Below are 21,383 nucleotides of genomic sequence, written 5' to 3' on the forward strand. Positions count from 1 at the left end.
TGAAGAAGTTGAAAGAGCAGTGGTGTAAGAGTCCCAGCATCATCTTCAGGCCTCCCTCTGTGTACACATGTGCACACAGAATCATGGGAAAACATGTACACACCTACACACACACACACACAAAAAGGGAAAATAAAGATAAAAACGAAATGTTACAAGTTGGGTGTGGTGGTAAACACCTGTAATCCCAGCACTTAGATCAGGGCAGGAGGATTGTCATAAGCTCAGGGCCGTCTGGGTTACATAAAGAGTTCTAGGCTAGCCTGAGCTATAAAACAAAGCAAAGCCCATCCATCAGGTCTCTGTGTCCACCCCTGAGGAACTAATCCTTGCCCGTAAGGACTTGATTCCCACTCTCTCATTACCTTGCACTCCCTTACTAAGGGTCTGCAACAACACACAGCACGGCTCACTGATATTTTAAACAGCATAGTGACCATATCCTGCTGCAGTTCCAAGGGGTGGGAATCCAACATTGTGTTTTTGTGAGATTCCTTCTGATACAGATACTCCTAGTTCCTTCCTTTGAGCTGTCCCTGTTTTCCGTTGTCATCACACGGTCTGGCTATTTGAAGTGTTCGTTGATTTTTCTTTCCGAATTACAAGCCTTACAGCAATGGGTTTCTTCTGGGGGTCTTGCCTGTGTGTTTCCTTAGGGCATATCCCCAGAGATGAAATTGTCACCATTAACCAACTGCCTGGTTTTTAGCGTTTTGTTAGCTAGTGTTAGGTGGCCTGCCAGGTGGCTACTGCCAGTCTGTGCTCTGGTCACTGGCGGGGAAGGTTTCTTTGGCTCTGTACCAGACTCATATTTAGTGTTTTTAGAATTACGTGAAGTTAATCTATAAAGCATGCAGAAGAATGTGTTATGGTTTTAATTTGCTTTTCTTTGACCCCTAGAGAGGTTGTTTCTTTCATACTTTAGTCTATGAATTGCTTGTTCATTGCCTTTTATTGTTATTATTATTAGTTTATTTGGCTTGTTTTAGGCATTTATTATGTGGATATTAACCCGAGACATCTTAACCTATGCCAATGTTTCTCATTCTCTGGTGCCTTTTATACACAGGAGCTCGGCACTTAGATGAAATGAAATTGGCCAACTATCAATTTTTATTGCTAAGTAAAAATGTATCAATAGGAACTATTGATTAATAAAAGTTATTTTATCAGTCAATAGGCATTTATTAATTTTTTCCTGAAGACTAGATTTCGTTTTGCTCTCCCTCCAACGATCTTTTCTTATCTGACGGTTGCAAAGCCTCTCAGCTCTATTCCCTTCAAGAAGCTGCCGAGTCTTCTTCTGCCCTTGTGGCTCTGCAGTCCTCCTGGAATTCAGTTTGTGTCTGGTGGGAATCAGGGATTTTCCCCGTCCCTCCATATATAGGCGGCCACTGCTGTGTGCCTTTGCCGGTAGTCTCGGTTTGCCACAAGGGTCCCTGGATCTGTAAGTTGATTTCCGTTGTTTACATCCCTTTCTCTCAGTCTGTTTATCTACCCTGCTCCCGAACCACAGCACCTTGTCTCCTAAGGATTTATTGGAAATATAAGGTCTCAGGCCAGTAAGTAAAGGCCAAGTCTGATGGCCTGAGTTGGATCCCTGGAATCCACAGCACAAGGAAAGAACTGACTCCTCCAAATTCGTTCCCAGACCTGTGGCCGCCACACAAGTGTTCTTGTGTATGTGCGGCCCAAACACGTACACATACTTATAAACATAAAGCAAAGGAGAAATGAAAAGAAATCCTATCTCTCAGCTGCGCAGATGGCTCAGGCAGTTAAACATTTGATGCCCAGGTGTGGGAAGCTGAGTTTGCATCCCCAGAACCCACTGGGGGCACGTGTTTGTGGCCTGGAGCTCCTGCAGTGGCACACAAGGCAGAGACGGGGGTATCCTAGGAAGTTCCTGGGCCGGCCAGCCTGGTGTGAGGAACAGTGCAGAAGGTAAGGGTTCGCAGCGGAAGACGTCCACCAGCCCCTACCCGTGTATGCACACTCATACACATGTTCATGAACACATATGTGCAGGCACAGTACAGGTACACAGGGAACTCCTAGCTCTCTTACAGCAAAGACTCCTGTGTTCTGATCCCTTTTGTGTATTGATCCTTTCAAGACAGGGTCTCACATAATCCAGGCTGGCTTTGAACTCTGAATTCCCTTGCCTCCACCTTCTAAGTGCTGGGATGATAGGCGTGCAAATCATGCCCAGCCTGAGGGCTGTTTTGTTGAAAACAGGTCTTGCTAGACTTGCCTCAAACTCCTGGTCCCCCTGCTTCAGCCTATCCTGTGCTGGGATTACAGGAAAGGGCCACTTGATGGTTCTGTGTGGCTATCTATCTACACTTCTCTTGACTTTTGGCCATTCTTTGTAAATTTTTTAAGTACCATGAAAAAAAGTTCGCATTTTATTACAGCTGCTCTGAAATCATTATTTAACATGGGACCGTGACAGTGGCATTTCTGTTCCTAAGTATGGTGTGACTATGTATTTCCCACTAATTTAAGACTTCTCTAATAATTTTAAGCCAATTTTATTAAGTCGCCCATAATGATCTTACCCATCCTCTTGTTAGAGATATTTTCAGGAAACCAAATAGAATCTTCTGAATGGATCTTCAATTTCCTTTTATTGCATATTGCTAGAATGTGTCAGGGAAGCCGTCAGCAGTCTTGCCGGAGTCTTTCGTTGCTATGGTTCATCCGTACGTTGTTGTGGGTTCCTCCGAAAATGCTCGCCTGTAAGCCATAACCAGTTCTGGTTCACCTCTTCCGTGGCCCTGTTGTAGCGGTGAGATCTGTAGGGCAGCCATTAGAGGCGACAATAGCGTACATCCTCACGGGACTGTGGGTTGTAGAGGAAATAGTTGTCAAGATCCTCTGCCAAGAATGATGTTAACTTTTGCTTGGGAGCTAGCCTGTAAGCAGATGAAGTGCCCTCAGTTTGTCACATGGGGTATGTGTGTATGTGTGTGTGCACGTGTGTGCATGTGTGTGCGCGTGCATGTGTGTGTGTACGTGTGTGCATGTGTGTGTGCACGTGTGTGCATGTGTGTGTGCGTGCATGTGTGTGTGCACGTGTGTGCATGTGTGTGTGTGCGTTGTGTGTGTGCTCTCCACATGGCTTACATACCAAGCATGTGGAAGCCAGGGAAAACCATTGGCCACCCCTCTCTGTCACTGTCACTGTCTCCTCTTAAGAACATAGTCTCTTGCTGAACCTGGAGCTAGGCTGGCAGCCAGCAAACCCCAGCTATCTTCTGGTCTCTATGCCCCACCCCCACCCCCACCCAGCACTGAGGTTACAGGGCCGCACACTCGATTTTCCACATGAGCGCTGGGGGTCTGAACTGAGGTCCTCATGCTTGCAGAGCGAACACCCTGACCCACTGAGCCACCTCCACAGGCCTGCTACACATTTTCATCTGGGAGTGTACTGACATGGTGCCCAGTTCCTTTTAAACTTCTACCATGTGCCTAGACACACTCTGCCCCAGAGAACAGTCCAGAAGTGTCATATCCTGAACTGATCTGACACATACATTGTTTTGGTTACAATGTACATAGTGTTTTGGTTACATGTAACTGTCCTAGAGAAAGTGCCGCTGCAAGGTCAGAGTATAGGTAAGAAACAGGTAGTGACTGCTGGTTGAGGGCCTCTTAGGGGTTTTCAAGGTTGTGAGGAAAAAAGGCATTCTCAGAGGGAAGAAGCCGTCAACATGGTCCCAGAGAGGCACACGTGCCTGATGCGTGTGTGGGCTGGCTCGGGAGCCAGTGTTATCCATCTTGCTAGGGAGGGGCCCTGCTTTCTCCCGCAGACACTTGCACTGCACCCGGAACTACATCCACCTGAACCTGTTTGCGTCCTTCATCCTCCGCGCCCTGTCCGTCTTCATCAAGGACGCCGCCCTCAAGTGGATGTACAGCACGGCTGCCCAGCAGCACCAGTGGGATGGGCTCCTCTCTTACCAGGTGTGTGGTGTGGCCTGGGGACATCGGGGAGAGGGTCCACTGCGGAAGCCTGGGATGGCTGAGGACAGAAGGGGCCCAGATTTGCCCTCAGGGAGTCCCTGTATGATGGGAGAGGCAGTCCATAATGAAGAGTCCCTAGTGCTGTGGGAGAGGCACTCTACCTTGGGAAACTCCTAGTCTGATGGGAGAGGCAATACACCACAGGGAGGCCCTAGTCTGATGGGAGAAGGCAGTCTACCCGGAGATACCTAGTTTGATGAGAAAGACAGTCCAACACACACTAATCCCTAGTCTGATGGAAGAGAAAGTCCATCATGGGGAGCCCCTAGGCTGATGGAGGAGGCAGTCTAACTTGGTGAGCCCCTAGTCTGATGGAGGAGGCAGTCCACCTTGGAGAAACCTAGTCTGATGGAGGAGGCAATCCAACTTGGAGAACCCCTAGTCTGATGGAGGAGGCAGTCCACCTTGGGGAGCCCCTAGTCTGGTCGAGGAGGCAGTCCACCTTGGGGAAACCCTAGTCTGATGGAAGACGCCATCCACCTGGGGCAAGTGAATCCAAGGTAAGGGATTCTACCCTAGGGAATTCATTTGGACACAGGTTTCTCTGGATGCAGGCCCAAGTTTGCACCCCAGCCCTACCATATGCTAGTTGTATATAAATTCAGACCCACAGCTTCTCCAGGGCTCAGTTCTCCCAGCATGGGGGCAATAGCAGGTGCTTTCTTCTTCGGATGGGGCGGGGGCTGATGAACTAAAGCAGAGGGTGTCCCCAGTAGCGGCCCTGGCCATATGAAACCCTTCTATCCCATGTTAACCATGCTAGGACAGTGGCCAGGCCAGGACCGTGAGGAGCGGCAGGTGGGGCGGGAAGCAGGGCTGCTGTCCCCATGGGACCCTGCTCTGTCCCCAGGACTCTCTAAGCTGCCGACTGGTGTTCCTCCTCATGCAGTACTGTGTGGCGGCCAATTACTACTGGCTGCTGGTGGAGGGCGTGTACCTCTACACGCTGCTGGCCTTCTCCGTGTTCTCGGAGCAGTGCATCTTCAAGCTGTACCTGAGCATAGGCTGGGGTAAGGCCTACTGTCGTTCACCTCTCCACCTCCATGGGTACCCGCAGCAAGGGGTGGAACCCTCCCTTAAAACAAATAAATCCCCTTTCTTAATAGATGCTTCCACTCTCACATGACCAAATATTCCCCTACCTGACCCTTAACCCTGCCACCACACTCTCAGAAGTCAGGACATAGTTCCCAGAGCGTTTCACACCCAGTGCAGGGCAGCATGAGGTCCTGTGGGAGATGCCGCATCCTGGGCCTTGCGATGGGCCAGGGGTGAGCAGGGTACAGGCTGACATAGGATGCCATTGCCGCGACAAAGGGAAGTAGGGAGGGGTGAGCAGCCGAGGAGAGCGGTAGACTGCGGATGTGCCTGGAGCCCAGCTGGAAATGTTCTAGCCAAAAAAAGTCTACTGAGATCCATTGTGCCCTTTTTTTTTGCTGGAACATTTCTGGTTGTGTTTCTACCTCTCGCCACGTGGGAGCCACATGGAACGTAGGAAGGACTGCAGTTGAGGGGGGAATGGGTGTGGTGTGGTGGGTGGGTTGGAGCCCTGCAGTGTCAGGGAGACAGGTGGGGACACCTCGCACAGAGGGACCAGCAAGTACCCCTAGCTGGGACATAACAAAGGACAGGCCTGTGGTCGGCCCTCCGTGATTGCCTCCTGAAGTTCCAGAGCTTTCTTCCTTATGCCAAACCTGTAGTCCCTAGAGCTATTCTGACCTCTCCCAGCCTTGCCTTCCAGACACTTCTCAGCTCAGTCAAGGCAAACTGTCCTCTCCCATCCTGGTCCTGCATCGGCCCTTCCAAAATGCTGCTTGGTGCTGAGAGCACCCTCTTCATGGCAAGGTTGCCAGCTCGCCCTCCAGGAAGCTGTCAGGTTTCCAGCCCTTTAGGGCCCTGCTCTCTGGTCCTCTCAGCCCCTCGGCACTCTCCTTGCACCCTGCTTATTTCTTCGGGTGCTCCTCAGCCACCTCAGGGATGAGGAGCTCTAATGGGGGTTTAGTAGAATCAAAGTATTAAGGTCCCTAAGACGCAGAAAGCAACTGGCCTTTAGAAACAGAGCAGACACTCGCTCACAAGAGGCAGCTGGCTCCTGACTCTGGGACTTGTTGTCTCCCTGCCAAACACGAGTCTTGGCCTCTGCTTTTCTCCTCAGGCCCCTGCTGGTTCCGCTGAGCAGGCTTAGGTCTCTGTACAGGTAAAAGTGGCCCTGGCTTCGGCATACAGAGGTCCCCGACAGTCCCTTTTCCTCCCCCTCTGAGACCCAGTCCATCCTACTCGACCCTTCCTTCCTTCCTTCCTTAGACCTCTTTATCCTGCCAGGCAGACCCATCAGGTGGGGCATCTGGAGCGTCCTGATGCTCCCTAGGGGTGGGTGCAGGGACAGGCCATTGAGGAGAACTCAAGGAAGGGCTTCCTCTGTGTGGGGGACGATCGCGTCTGTCCATTCTGGGAAATAACATCAGCGCTGTTTGTATCTGTCACCATAGCAACCTAAGGGCAGGACCAACCAAAGGGATGTGTTCAGAAAAGCAGGGAGTTGGTAGGGGTCAGTGGAGACATATGGTACTCCGGAGGTCTCTAAGTAAGGGATGGGGAAGGGTGCTAAGTCTTTCTTGCCTACCCCAGCTCAGGGCTCAGGACCTTCAGAAACATCATCCCCAACCAGAACATCTTTTACTGAAGAACTGGGGTGGGGAGAGACAGAATCAGAGAGAAAAGAAGAGTCAAAGAGACCTGTGTGCTCTACGACCATGCCAGGAGGCCTAGCCCAAGTCGGGATAGACAGAAAACATCTTGCTTCCTGCTCAGCTGAACTAAAAGTTAAGACTGATGGAGTTGTGGGAAGCCCTTAAAAGGTGCATCAACTTGTGCTGCCTTCCATGTGCAGTTGGGCATCCTCAGAAGGGCAAGAAGTGATGGAGGAGCCGGGCGGTGGTGGCGCACGCCTTTAATCCCAGCACTTGGGAGGCAGAGGCAGGAGGATCTCTGTGAGTTCGAGGCCAGCCTGGTCTACAAGAGCTAGTTCCAGGACAGGAACCAAAAGCTACAGAGAAACCCTGTCTCGAAAAATCAAAAAAAAAAAAAAAAAAGAAGTGATGGAGGGAAGACATGGTATCCCAGGACCTGTTCTGTGCATCTGGTTGACCTCTCTCCCCTGGCTCGTCTTAGAGCACAGAAGCCTGGAAGGAATATGTCACCTTGGTAGGTGGCAGAGCCATGCCCCTGTTTCTTTACAAGGTCCTTGTTCACCAGATGTTAGTGAATGGATGAATCTCATCAGGGTTGGCTGGTGACATGAGCCGGCTCATTCTGGAGTGAGTTCTCAGAGAGAAAGACCAGTAACTTATGGAGGACGTAGACTCTGAAGTTTCTGTACATGTATGACCTAAGAAATTGCATGGTCTTGTCCAGAGAGCTTTCCTTCTCTCATTGATATAGCTATTCCATTCCCACTGGGCATATTCTATGGGGCAGGGTCTATGCCATGCCCCAGGCCTCCTAGGTTATCCCCTTATTTGTTCAGTCCAATGAATGCCTGTTTATAAAGTATTGTGGATGTTGGAATGGCTAGTCTGTGTAAAAATGAATAGGGTGGGATAGCTCACTTGATCAAAGTGCTCACTGGAGAATCATGAGGACAGGAGTTTGATTCCCCAGAACCCACATACAAAAGTTGTGGCATACACTTGTAGCTCCAGCACTGTGGAGACAGAAACAGATGCATGCCCAGGACTTACTAGCGAACCAATTTAACCTAACTGGTAAACCCCAGGTTCCCCCAAGAGACCTTGACTCAAAAAACAAAGTAGACAGATCTTTAGGAATGACATCTGAGGTTGTTCTTTGGTCCCCACATGCATGGGTATGTACATTTTTATGCACACACCCTTGGGCATAGATAGAGATGGACACCTCACACACACACACACACACACACACACACACACACACACACACTGAATGTAATTAACCTTTTAAACAATAGTAATAGCAAAATTAGTAAATGGACCAACAGGGAGATCTGATAATAGCTGGCCAACTGGTCCGTTGTTAGGTCCCCTCCCCTCCCCTTGTCCTCTCCCCACCCCTCTCTGAATCATGGGCCAGTACAGTGATCCAGACACACAAGTTTTCAGTAGCTGTGACTGTGTGGACATCAATGAGTTAAGGACACTGATGACGGCGTTTAGAAAGGTTGTGAGGTGGTTCTGCCCTGGAAATGTACACCTGGGAGAGATGCCTCCAAACCACACATGCGCGTGCATAGACCCTCCACCACACACACGAACCTGTGTCCGCACACTTCAATGTGCACATTGTGACCGACTTCAGTCGTCCACGTGACCAGCTTGAGATAGGCATAGGTGGAGGCAGGTGATGAGAATATTGATGCAGGAAGCCTGAGGGTTGCTGGAGTGGTGTAGGCTTGCAGCCCCAGAATCTGCGCCTACCTGTGTCCTTTCCTCCTGTCCAGCTCCTCATCTGCCCTGAGAAGGCGAACAGCCCACCTGCCAGTTAACAAGCACAGACCGAACTCCGGGGAGTCCATTGTGTAAAGCTTAGAAACCAGCCGGATTGCTTTTCCATTGCTATCTAACAGTGATCTCTGAACTTTGCTGCTTAGAGCCACAAACTACTATCTCACAGTTTCTGGACTCAAAAGTCTCGAGTTCAACCTGGCTGTGCATCCCTGACTCAGAATATCTAGTTAGATCTGTCTGTCAATCAGAGTTGCTGTCTTTCAGGGCTTGACCGGGGAGTCTATTTCCAAGCTCTCTCATGGAGCCGTGGGCAGAAGCCTTCCATTCCTTGGTGTAGGGAATTCTATGCAGGCTGTCAGGAAACACTTTTGGCACGACAACTACCCTTCTTTCTCCTCTCCTAACCAAATGGAGGCAGGGATAGCGAAAAGGAGAGAGAGAGAAAGAGAGAGAGAGAAACAGAGAGAGAGAGAGAGAGAGAGAGAGAGAGAGAGAGAGAGAGAGAGAGAGAACAACACAAACCACAAGTCTTTAATCCTAGTACTTAGGGAGTGGATGGAGGAAGATCAGAAGTTCAAGGTCATCTTTGACTTTAAAATAACAAGTTTGAGGCTAGTTTGGACTACTTGAGACCCTGTCTAACAACAACAACAACAACAAGATGAATACCCAGAGGTAGTAATCACTGGGAACCATCTAAGTGGCTATCTATAAGCTGTATTAATTAACTTTGCATTGCTATAATATAATACCTGTGATAGTTGTTATCATAAAGAGAACAGGGTAATTTATAAGATCACCATTCTGTAGATTCAAGTCAAAGATTAGTCAGACCTGTTTCTTTGGGCCTCTTGTGGGGGTGTCACATTGCTGTGTTGGGGTACATATGGATGAGTAAATAGTCCCCTTCATGCCAGGAAGAAAAAAAACCTCCTCTTGGAAGGACTGCCCACAGGCCCTATATTCTGAAGACTCCACCACCTACTAGTGTTACATTGATGCTTATCTAAACCCTGGCACTCACTGGGAAGTCTTATGGCTGCAATTGTTGATTGTGTAGACCTCTGTGTAAATGGGACAGGCCTTGTCTCTCTTTTAGGCCTCGAACAGGTGCATGGGGAAGGGAACAAACACCTGAAGGGACCTGAAGTAGTACTCGAACTGAGATGAGCATGTGGGCAGATAAAAAGGAGGGCGGGGCATCAGAGTGTCTGGTCCCCTCCTCATCCCGCATGTTCTCCCCACCACATTGTACTGATCTGGTGCTACTCGAGTGTTTGTCCTGGGGTCTCACAGCCAAGATTCTGGAGACAAAGGCACTTGGCACACAGGAGGGGCTGGCCCACGAAGAGCTCTGTCAGGAAGAACGCGGAGCATAAGTGTGAAATGAGTGTGAAACCCTTCACCTCCATTCTCACAAGCGCGGTTGTAGGGCCGGGAAGGTAGAAGTGCTGGAGGTGTGGGGGTCTGGGGTGTGGAGAGGAACTGGGCACCGTGGCATCAGCTCTGTCCTGCCAGCTCCTCTCTCCCCTTTGTCTTTTCTTCCCTCCTCCTCTAGGTGTTCCTTTGCTGTTTGTCATCCCCTGGGGCGTTGTCAAATACCTCTATGAGGATGAGGGGTGAGTGTCCTGCTGCGGGACAGTGGCATGCTGGGGTCTCGTCCTTATAATCTATGGGATTCCTGAACCCTGGAGCACAAGTTTACTACTTGTTTGGGAAGATCCGTGGGATCAGCGGGAGTTTAGCTTGTGAATTCAGCCTCTGATCTCTACTCCCTGAACCTACCCTGGGATGGTATGATGATCAATATTTGCTGGCTTTTGCAGTGTGTGGTACATGCCTGATGGCTTTTATGAACATCAGAGTGAATAGCTGTTGTTTTGTGTATGATGCTGGGTGTGCATGTGACGGCCTGCAGAGGTCCATGAAGATGGGGGAGAGGCATGGGTCTCTCTGTGTATGACTCTGTGTGGGGTGTGTGATGCCCTTGCAGGACTCTGCATGCATCTGTGGCTGGGTGGAGCACTTCCCTTAGCCTCGTACACTTCTACCTTTGTCCTGCACTAGCCACTGGGGCCTCTGAGTGCCCAGCTGGATGCCTTGTGTGCCTCTCTCTCCCTCCCTAGCTGCTGGACCAGAAACTCCAACATGAACTACTGGCTCATCATTCGACTGCCCATTCTCTTTGCTATTGGGGTGAGTGACAGAGTTGGGGATTGGAATGGAAGTTGGTGGACCTGGCCTGGGGCCAGGCTAATGACTGGGGAAAGGTGAACAGTCCTAGCCTTCTGCCAATATGCTCTGCAGGTCAACTTTCTCATCTTCATCCGGGTCATCTGCATTGTGGTATCCAAACTGAAGGCTAATCTCATGTGCAAGACTGACATCAAATGCAGGTACCTTAACCAAGATGGCTGCAGGAGTGACCTCAGCTTTCCCTTCCACCAGAGAGAGACTCTGGGGCACTCTGTTTGGAGCCCTGTGTAACCCTCTTTTCCCACCCAAGCCTGGTCTGCAACCCCTAAACTTTTCTCTCTATTCTTAGCAGCCTCTGGCTTCTGGAATCTTGACCTCTGTACCGTGCCCTCCTCCTCCCCCACCACACACCAAGGCACCCTGTCCAGGGCATTTTTCAGTGGAGAGTATTCATGACTCAGATAGAGAGGGGGTGGGCACAGAGAGAAAGAGCAGTCTGTGCACGCAGCCTGAATGACACAAGCGGTCTCACCCTATCTCCAGACTTGCCAAGTCCACCCTGACGCTCATCCCCCTCCTGGGCACCCATGAGGTCATCTTTGCCTTTGTGATGGATGAACACGCCCGAGGAACCCTACGCTTCATCAAACTGTTCACAGAACTCTCCTTCACTTCCTTCCAGGTGACTCTCAGCTTGGGGAACTTGCCTGGGATGTCCCAAAGTGAGGGAGGGGAGGGCACCAACCTACATCATATAGGCGGGGAGGAGGAACAGGATGAGATCTGGGAGAACAATCCGGGCCCCGAGTCACACGGTGGGAGCAGAGCCAGAGCGAGTGTCCCCAGGTATTCAGACATAGAAGTCAGTCTTCTCTGTAAGCCCGTAGGACAAGAAGCCTTCCAAGATATGAACCTGAGCATCTAGACATCTAGAGAGAGGTGCTGCCATCCACTGGAATCCTGCCAGGCAATTTATACACACAAAGCATTTGGTCCTCCCAGGACCTACAGTTGTGAGATTGTCCCTACTTAACATAACTGGAAACTGAGGCCTGGAGATGTTAAAACAAGATTTACAAGTGGCACAGCAGTTAAGAGCACTTGCTGCTCTTGCAGAGGACCCAGATTTGGTTCCTAGCATCCATGTGTTATACAATTGCCTGTTACTCCAGTTCCAAGGGATTAGACATCCTCTTCTGGCCTCCAAGGGCTTCTGCACACACATGATACCCCCCCCACACACACACCACACACACACACACACACGAGCCCAGCTGCCTAGCTGTGGGCCATTGGGACCTAAGTTCAGCAGTTGGCTGGGAGTGGGCGAGTTCTTCATGCTTTACCTGGTCTAGCCTCCTCAAGAAGTGGTGGAACTTTCTTAGCACCTGAGAAAGGAGCCTCCTGTTTCCTGAAAGGAAATTAAAAAAAAAAGCAAAACAAAAGAAACAAACAAATAAAAACAAAACAAAAAAAGCCTTGTCTGATAGGACCGGGAGATGGCTCAGTGGTTAAGAGCTATGTTGGCAAAGGGCCTGGGTTTGACTCCCAGCACCCACATGGTAGCTCACAACTACCTATAACTCCAGTCTTAGAGGAGCTGACACCCCCTTCTGGCCTCTGGGGGCACGAGGCATGTTGTATACAGACATACATGCAGACAAAGCTCTCACTCGCGTGCATGCACACACGCATGTACACACACAGACACATTTAAATTTGTTTTGGAAATTTAAGAAAAAAAAATTTGCCTATTCCCAAGCCAGCCTGGGATACCTAATTTGAGGAGAAGGATCTCAGGGGCTAGTTGCCCGGGTGCCTCCTCTTGGCTCCCTTCATGCTAACACACCTCTTGTTTGCAGGGCCTGATGGTAGCCATCTTGTACTGCTTTGTCAACAATGAGGTAAGGGCTGCAGAGGGATGGTAGGGACCCTGCTGGGGCTGCTGCCATTGGTTGGTGTGGGACTATGCAGTGTGGGTTCGCTTCAGTCTTTCTAGTTGAAACTTCCAGTCCCCTGACTGTGGCTAGAAACTGAGGTGATATCTTGCCTTTATATTCTACTCTGTGTCCCCAACACACACACACACACACACACACACACACACACACACACACACACACACCCTAATGAAATAAGAGCTAAAGGAAGACCCAGCCTTGTGTTAAAGGGTTAATTGACTATTTCAAGCAGGGGTGTCTGACCTTTTGACCTTGCCTTATGCCACTGCCATCCACAAATGATTTGGGCCACATTTGCCGCTGTCCTAATATGCATGTAGCCCTTAGGCTACAGGTTGGGCACACCTGATTTATTGCAAAGTGATTTCACGCACATGTACCCCAGCCACTCTTGTGGCCTCTGCCCACAAGAGCTGTTCTTCAGATCCAGGAGTTGCCATGGCAATGCCAGGTACTTGTGACCTGAGAAGATGGCTTGAACGTTGGTCTCGTGTGGCTGTCAAGGCCTGCACCAGCTGCTGGTCGGTGGGGAGTGGGTCTAGGGAGGACTGGAGATGGGTTTACTGCAGCTGGTGTCGAGGGCCACAGTGAAGTCGCTCAGAAGCCGTGAGTACTCAGCCTGTTCTGCACAGCTAAGCTGTGTGACCTCAGGCTAGCCACCTTGTCATCTTGGCCTCTTCTGCCCAGGGGTCAGTGGAGATAAGAAAGATTTCCCAAACCCTGAGCTTGATTGGTATTTAGTCGGGGATGGATCTTGGGCATCAGAGGGCAGGGAAGGGTTAACAGTGGAAGGTGCAGATGCCACACCCGATCATTTATTCATTTACTTCCTTTTAACCATTCATTCACTGGGGTGCAGGCTCTGTGTGCCACTGAGCTCAGGTGAACGCCAGAGAACACTTTGGGGGAGTCGATTCTCTCCCTCTTCCATGTGGGTTCCGGGGATCCACTTCAGGTCATCAGGCTTGATGGCAAATGCCTTTGCCCACTGAGTCATCTCACCAGCCCCAGGGTATTGTTTTTTTCGTTTCTCTAACTGATCAGTGAGAGGACCTCACATCAGAGGCCCCTTCCTTGGTTGAGTGGTCGTTCATTTGACTCACAGAAGCAGCCTGCAGTGAGTGCCTGCTGTGCGCTGAGCACTGTGCTGGGAGCGTGGGTGCTCAGAGCAGGCAGCCTTGCCTATCAGGTACTCTCTGCTAAGTGGGAGGAGATGCAGCCGGAGACTGGCAGACAGGAAGCCAGAGGTTAGATGAGGGCGCTGGAGTCAGACTAGACCTGGGTTCTAATCCTGACTGAGCCCTGGGGAAATATTTATAATTCCTGGGGAAATAACGTTCTTCTCCCCTGCTGCCTCCACTTTACTTGAGGAGTGATGGCTGCTTCCCAGGGTTAACGAGGAAGGGAACCAAAATGGCATTTTGTTTTGGGTGTGTGGATATGTACATGTGCACAAGCGTGTGAAGGCCAGTGCCAGACATCTGTGCCAAGTGTCTTCCTCGGACACCCACCACCTTGGTTTTGAGACACTGTCTTATGCTGATCTGGAGTTCATAAACTAGTTAAAGCCCCAGGGATCCACCTGTCCCACCCACCTCCCCCATCCAGTGCTGGGTTTATAAATCTGAGCCAACATGCTCAACTTGTTTTTAAGATTTAGTTTTGTTTTATGGGTATGACCGTTTTACCCTCGTGTATGTCTGTGTGCCCGTGGAGGCCAGAAGAAGGCACTGGATCCCCTGAAAATGGAGTTACAGATGGTCGTGAGCCACATATGGTTACTGGGAATTGAACCCGGGTCCTCTGGAAGAGCAGTCAGTGCTTTTAACTGCTGGAACATCTCTCCAGCTCCCCCTGCCCAGCTTTTTATGTGGGTTCTGGAGATCCGAACTCAGAACCTCAGGTTTCTGAAGCGGGTGATTTACTGACCGGCCCATCCTCTGCAGCCCCTGGAGGGTGGTTCTTGAGGACAAGTGATGGCTGGGGCCACCATGGAGGCTCAGAAAGAGTGCCGAGGGAGACAGAATCGAGCTATCATGTGCTTTAAGTCTTACTGGTTTAACTGTGCCTCCATTTACTAAATTTCCCCTCTATTCCAAGTGGGAGACTGTAGGGGATTTGCTTTCCTATAGCTGGACGGAAGGGCGCCCGCCCCTTGGGCTCAATGTCCCCACCCCAGCTATCAGCACTGCACAAACCCAGCCAGGCAGGGCAGCCGCAGGTAGTGTCTGTTATGCCTCCTTCCCTCACCCTCTAGGCCTGGCCTCCGCGACACTGTCTGGGACACCAAGGCGCCCTGGTAGGCGGGATCTGGGTGATCTTAGCCCTACCCAGTGCAGAAGTTCTTTTAAGGGATGGCATGTGACCACACAGGGTATCTGGCTGGGCTTAGCGAGACGATGACATAGAAAGAGTAGAGGAGGGGTGTTTGCTCAGGGGCAGGTGGGGGCATTGGCAGCGAGCCTCTTGTACACAGCCGCTGGCCGCTGGCCCTCCTGATGGCTTGGGTCTGAAAGGAACACAATCCCTAGACACTCCTAGATGGAAGGGCTGGTGGCGAGGTTGGAGAGGCAGACAATGAGAAAAACTCCCTGAAGAGTGATCCAGCCCTCAGGACACGCTGTGCAGCTTGTAAGAGCGCTCTCTGGAATCCCAGTCCCAGAACTGCCCTGGAGCCAGCATTACCACCAGCACTGGAGGGACTTGAGCCCCTCAGTGTTCTGTGTACTGTTCTGCCCCAGCGATCTGATTCCAGCATCTGACCTTCTAAGGGGCCTCTTCCCCTTGGGAAGGCCTGAGCTCAGCACAATGGGGGATCTGGTTGGCTGAGTTCACCTGGGCAGATTGCCCAGCCAAGCTCCCTTCAATTTCCCTGGATGGGATAGGTTCAAAGCCTGGCACAGAAGTCCTGGGTCTTGTCTAGTCCTTGCTTCCTTCACCCCTTCCCTGCCCTGGGAGGTTCAGGAACTGAGTGAAAACCTTAAGGGGAATCTGGGCTTGCTAGTTCACACTTGTAATTTTCAGCATTTAAGGGGCTGAGATAGGAGGGTGAAGAGTTTGAAACCAGCCGGGGCTATATAGTGAGATGTATGCTGTCAGAAAACAAACAACAATGACCTCAGACCCAGACAAAACAAAGCAAAAGCTCCCAAGGGAGCTTAGAGGGTTGCAGGGTATCACCAGGGTTAGGGTTGGGCATGCCTTCCCTTTTCACTTGTCCAAGCCTCACGGTGAGTGCACTTCATAAAGAGAGACCCCATCTTCTCCCGGTTCTACCCCTATCCCTGCATCTCTACCTTGCTCTTATTCTCTTCTGCCAAACAATACTGTGATGGATTGTAGAAGGTACTTAGCTGAATCACCGACTTTAGAGAGAGAAAGGGCCAATTAGGTCATCAAGCCCATCTCTCTCCTGAGGAGAGGCAGAAAATAGGAGACAACAATAAACAATTTTATTGGGATATTAATTTAGGCGCCTGAAGACCTTGACTTGTGTCTCTTAATATAATCCAGCGGATTTTTTTCCCTTTCCTGCTAATGTAATAACAGGGCCATTTTGTGGGCAGTTGGTTTGCCTGATGGCTTTCGCTTCCCTCTCTCCTTTTTTTCCCCACGGAAGGTCCAGATGGAATTTCGGAAGAGCTGGGAGCGCTGGAGGCTGGAGCACTTGAACATCCAGAGAGACAGTAGCATGAAGCCCCTCAAGTGTCCCACCAGCAGCGTCAGCAGCGGGGCCACCGTGGGCAGCAGCGTATATGCGGCCACCTGCCAGACTTCCTGCAGCTGAGCCCCAGTGCTGCGCCTTCCTGTGGTCCTTGCTGCTGGCTGGGTGTCCATCCCAGGTGGGAGAGACCCTCCCAGGGACAGGGACGGGGAGGGACACAGGCACACACACACAAACATACACACCCCTTGCTTTCCCTTCTCCAAACCTCTCAGACAGGCAAGTGGACAGTGCCTCCCGGGACTGTAGACACATGTTCTCCAAGGAGAACAGCCTGCTAATTTAATCACCCTGGCAGGAAGAGAGGAAGAAACGATTGCTGCTAAAACGAGGAGGACTCCTTCCTGTTAAAGCCACAAGGCCCTTGGGGTTCCCTCGGACAGAACAGCAAATCAGCTCTGGACTCCTACTCAAGGGCACTTGCTGGTTAGTGGGGTTGGGACTTGAGAGAGGAGCGCTCCCACAAGAGACCCACGGTTCTAACCTCGGCCAACAGAGCTTGGCAAGGTGAGCGGCTGCTGCTTTTTTGTCTGCCTGGGGTTGCCACCTGCGTCAGCCTCCTCGTGAAAGAAGAGAGGCTTACTCCATGCTCCTGGGTTGCTGGCATTCCCTCATCCACCTGTTCGTCTCACCATCCATCTTGCCTTGGGACCGGGGGCTTTCTTGGAGCTACAACCCGCAGCTCTCTCTGGAAGTGGCTGTGAGTGATGTTTAGGATAAATACCAAGGAGATGCTCAGAGGTCACTGTTGCTGGTGCCCGCTTCTCACCCAACCCTTTAAGTCACTTTGCTCTCAGCTTCTGATGTGCCTAGTGGTACTAGGGCAAGTCATATGGTGAGGAGCCCAGACCTGGGGTGTGAGGTTAAGAAGCTCAAATGCCCTCTTCTCAGGTTCATGTGGAGTCACTTAAGGAATGTCCCCCCAGGAGTGTTGATGACATGAATCTAGATGAGCAAGATTTCCATTGCCTCCATCCCTCCACCATATCTGTGGCCAGATTCCATGTCTTGGATGGGAATTGGGGTACACCCTCTGAAACCAATAGCTCCTGACATTGCTAAGATGGCAGGCTCCCCGACTTTGAAATCCTCCCACTTTAAACACATATATACACTTATATGTGTATGCATGTATATACATATATGTGTATATATGCACTTTATCCCTTCCCCTTTATTGCGGTGGCTGTTGTGTCTATGCCGACATACAATTCTGATTTCTCCCACCCGATGGAAGAACTAAATCATAGCTGTTGTTATGTTTGATGGGTGTGGGGGAAGTGATCGATTTTATCCTCCCCAGACTCCTCCCACACATAATGAGCAGCAGATAGGGCAGGACGGAAAATCCGTCACTCCTACCCCCAGCCACCATGGTAAAGTTGTCAGGGGACAGCAGTGCAGAGACTCAGACCCAAGGACAGTCTCCCTGGGGGAGGCAATGAGTTCACAGAGGCCATGGAAGCTTCCAGAGCTGGAAAGAAGCCTAGTAGTCCAGACCTCCTTTGAGGTTGGGGTAAGGGTGGCTTCAGACGGAGTCTCATGTGAGGCTGATCTCTCCTTCATCCTGTGGAAAGTGGAGGACCCTCCCCAATGCTTTCACTAGACACATTCTCCTGTGCCCCTTGGAGAGGCATGGGGCATGTATGGGAGATAATAATGGGCCATAAAATATACCAAGCAGAAAATTTCTTCTCCTTCAGCTTTGACCGAGTGTTGTGTCTATGTTAATAGGGAAGTGGAGCCTCAGGCTAGAGAAAGGCCATGCCACCTTGCTACCTCCTTAACCAAGACACAGGGTTCAGTGGAGGAAGTGGGCCCAGGATCGTCCACTCCCTAAGAACCAGGGCAGGCTTCCCATTGGGCACCTCTTTCTTGCTTTCCCTCTGGGAACAGTGGAAAGATAAGCGTGGGATAAACTGGGGACTTTGGAGAATCATTAATTACCTGTGAGTGAAAGGAAAAGACAGATTTAATCTGCCTGAAATAAGTTTTCCAGGGGAGAGATGCTGGAAGAGTGTAGGCAACTCAGTAGGAGCTGTTTATGTGGGGTCCTTCCCCCCTCTGGACTCTGGATTCCCGGCTTCTCCACACACCACAGTCCAAGATTTTCAGTGCAGGTTTCCCTTGCCAGACTTGTGATACTGAAGAAATGTTTGCCTTTCCTCAAATCCCCATTCTATTTATGTTTGTTTGAATGGCACCACACTTCCCCTGAGCTCTTTCCAAACTTGCCCAAGCTAAATATAGCTCCCCTAGGCCTGGGAATTATCCAATGCTATGTCCTCTGAAATTCCACTAGCTGTTTACATGCCTCATGCCATAAGTCTAAGCCTGGCATTGCTGAGAACTCTCTGGCTGCGCCTGACCCTGCCCTGGGGCTACTATTGCTGGCCTGTAGGGTGTGTATGTAGTGGCTTTGATGGAAATATACAGCCAGTGGGAGCATATGGTAGTTGTCGGTGGCTGCTGGCTTCAGCACTCTGGCCAGCTCCCGGGACCATGGTAGGGGCCGAAGTCTCAAAGACTCTCATAGGCTACTTCAACCTTTGAACGGCTAAATCATTGAGCTTCACAAATCACTTACACTGCCTTCTCTTTCAAACGACTTTCTGGAAGGCAAGCGTGATTACAATTGCCCCAGCACTCGAGACGACATTAGTGGGGTTCTGGGATGCTTCGTAGGCAGGAAAGATCCTGACAGTTCCTCCTGACCTTGATCTACAGAAGTGAGGAGAGAGGCTTGCAAAAAGGTTTGCTGGGGGCCACAGCACTAGCCTGCCAATGCAGACGGGCCTCTGGGCAGGCCAGGTGAACGCATGAATGGTCATTCAAGATGTGCCAAGTACAAGTCCTCACGTGACCTGGAATTTATATTGAGGAAATGGAACAGCAAAGGTAAACCCACCACATGGCAAAGGTGTTGCCCCGGCAAGAGGAATCAGGGTGTGTTTTACAGCATGATCTAGTATCTCCCTCATTCTTGTCTTAAAATTAAGAGATGAGGGCGTGGAGAGATGGGCCAGTGGTTAAGACTGTGAACTGCTTCTGGAGAGGACCCAAGTTCCCAGCACCCACCCACATCAGTAGGCTCATGATCTCTTATAACTTCAGCTCCAGGGTATCTGACACCCTCTTTTGACCTCCACTGGAACCTGCACACATGTGGACATGTGGCATACACACAACTCATGCAAACACATAATACACATATACACAAATGATAATAAAATCTTCAAAAACAAAGAGATGAAATGCATCTGAGCATATTGGGCTCAGTATTTGAGAGAGCACGGCATTCTTAATGACTGTCTTACAGTTTTTCAGATTCATCTTGTTAGGAGGCATATGAAGGGGCTGAACAAAACAAAATGGTGACCCAGAACTTCAACTTTCCCCCTCTAGTGCTCCCTGAATTTTGGAGTGCTTTCACAAATTGGACCACTAGATGGTACAGTGCCCCCAAAGGACAAATAGAGTCAGTTTTCATTCATGCCTGAGCTGGCTGTGTTTCAGCAATCCAAGGGAAAGAACACTATGTGTGCCTGTGTTTGTCCTGTGCATTCCAGTCCAAGGTGAGGAGATGCGGGAGCCAGGTTCAATCCTCCTCCGCCATGAAGGTCACAGGCCTGCACAGCCGGGGTGGGGTGGGTGTGCTGGCTAGGAATCTGGCAGATGCAGCCCCTCCATGCACAGGCAGGGCTTCCATTATCACTAATGCCTGCGACGTGCTCGGGGAAGGCAGAATATATTTCAAAGCCTTATTTTCCATCTGCTGAATTGATTCTAATCTACAGGGCTGACTCTACTTTTGGCTCCTAGGAGGCAAACTTTTTTTTTCAATCCTCAAATAATAAAACACGAGGATTGATTTTGCTAAGACTGCTATGCAAATGGCATGTTAAATATTCAACAGAAAGCAAATTAGCATCAACTCTAATGTCACGGTGGGGTGGGTCCCCTCCTCAACCTTTTTTTTTTTGATAGCTCAATCGAGTTTCCTTGTTGAGAAAAGGGGCCCAGTTTGAGAACCTTCTACCCACATTGCCATGCTCCCATGCTGATGTCTGCAGCCTGAGCCATTTCTCTGGCCCTGGGGACAACCACATCAAGAAGAATTATTCAGGATCAGTGAGATGGCTCAGCTGGTCAAAGCACTTGCCTATAAGCCAGATGACTCGAATTTGATCCTGCGTCCCACATGCTAGAGAGAACTGATTCCCAAAGTGGTCATCTGACCTCTACATGCATGAGATGGCATGCATATCCCCCAACACATACCCACATAATAAATAAATAATTGTAATTTAAAAAAATTAAAAGAATAATAGCAGTCACATTGCTTTGGAAAATATTTTCTTAAAGAAGTATGGGTAAGCAGTGTGCTTTTGGGAGCTTTCCTTGGTTCCATGGTATGTCTAGAGTATAGTTATTTCTGCTCTGCTGATGGGATGATTGGCAGGATGTTGTGAGACAATGCTCTTGTACACTGTAAAGATTTGTTGCTCATATTGGTTTAATAAAACACTGATTGGCCAGTAGCCAGGCAGGAAGTATAGGTGGGGTGACCAGACTAGGAGAATTCTGGAAAGATGAAAAGCAGAGACAAAGTCACCAGCCAGATGCAGAGGAAGCAGGATGAGATGCCTTACTGAGAAAAGGAACCAAGCCATGTGGCCAAACATAGATAAGAATTATGTGTTAATTTAAGTTGTAAGAGTTAGTTAATAATAAGCCTGTGCAATAGGCCAAACAATTTATAATTAACATAAGTCTCTGTGTGCTTATTTGGGGCTAAATGGGTGTGGGACCAGGCAGAGAAACTTCTGTCTATAGCAGGAAACAGATAAGGTTCATTGTAAATTTGAACAGTAAATAAGACACCTTGTTAGAAACAACAAAGTGCATCAACTTTGGTTTTGTTGTTAAGGACCTCACTATGTATTGCAGACCAGCCTAGAGTTTTCCAGTCTGAATGAAAAACAA

At 49.9% G+C, this 21,383-nt stretch overlaps 1 protein-coding gene across 1 annotated transcript in view; it reads left to right on the top strand.

Annotated features, from left to right (window-relative positions):
- Glp1r (glucagon like peptide 1 receptor) overlaps positions 1 to 21,161 on the top strand; it is a 39,522-nt gene extending 18,361 nt beyond the window's left edge. Inside the window, exons 6-13 of the mRNA XM_075979762.1 lie at positions 3,819 to 3,972; positions 4,883 to 5,042; positions 10,075 to 10,135; positions 10,643 to 10,712; positions 10,824 to 10,912; positions 11,256 to 11,394; positions 12,575 to 12,616; positions 16,293 to 21,161. Of these exons, the coding sequence (XP_075835877.1) occupies positions 3,819 to 3,972; positions 4,883 to 5,042; positions 10,075 to 10,135; positions 10,643 to 10,712; positions 10,824 to 10,912; positions 11,256 to 11,394; positions 12,575 to 12,616; positions 16,293 to 16,460 (883 nt within the window). The 3' untranslated portion in view covers positions 16,461 to 21,161. The remainder of the gene's footprint in view (positions 1 to 3,818; positions 3,973 to 4,882; positions 5,043 to 10,074; positions 10,136 to 10,642; positions 10,713 to 10,823; positions 10,913 to 11,255; positions 11,395 to 12,574; positions 12,617 to 16,292) is intronic.
- The last annotated feature ends 222 nt before the right edge of the window (positions 21,162 to 21,383 follow it).

This window comes from Microtus pennsylvanicus, chromosome 7 (assembly GCF_037038515.1).
Source record: "Microtus pennsylvanicus isolate mMicPen1 chromosome 7, mMicPen1.hap1, whole genome shotgun sequence".
NCBI lineage: Eukaryota > Metazoa > Chordata > Mammalia > Rodentia > Cricetidae > Microtus > Microtus pennsylvanicus.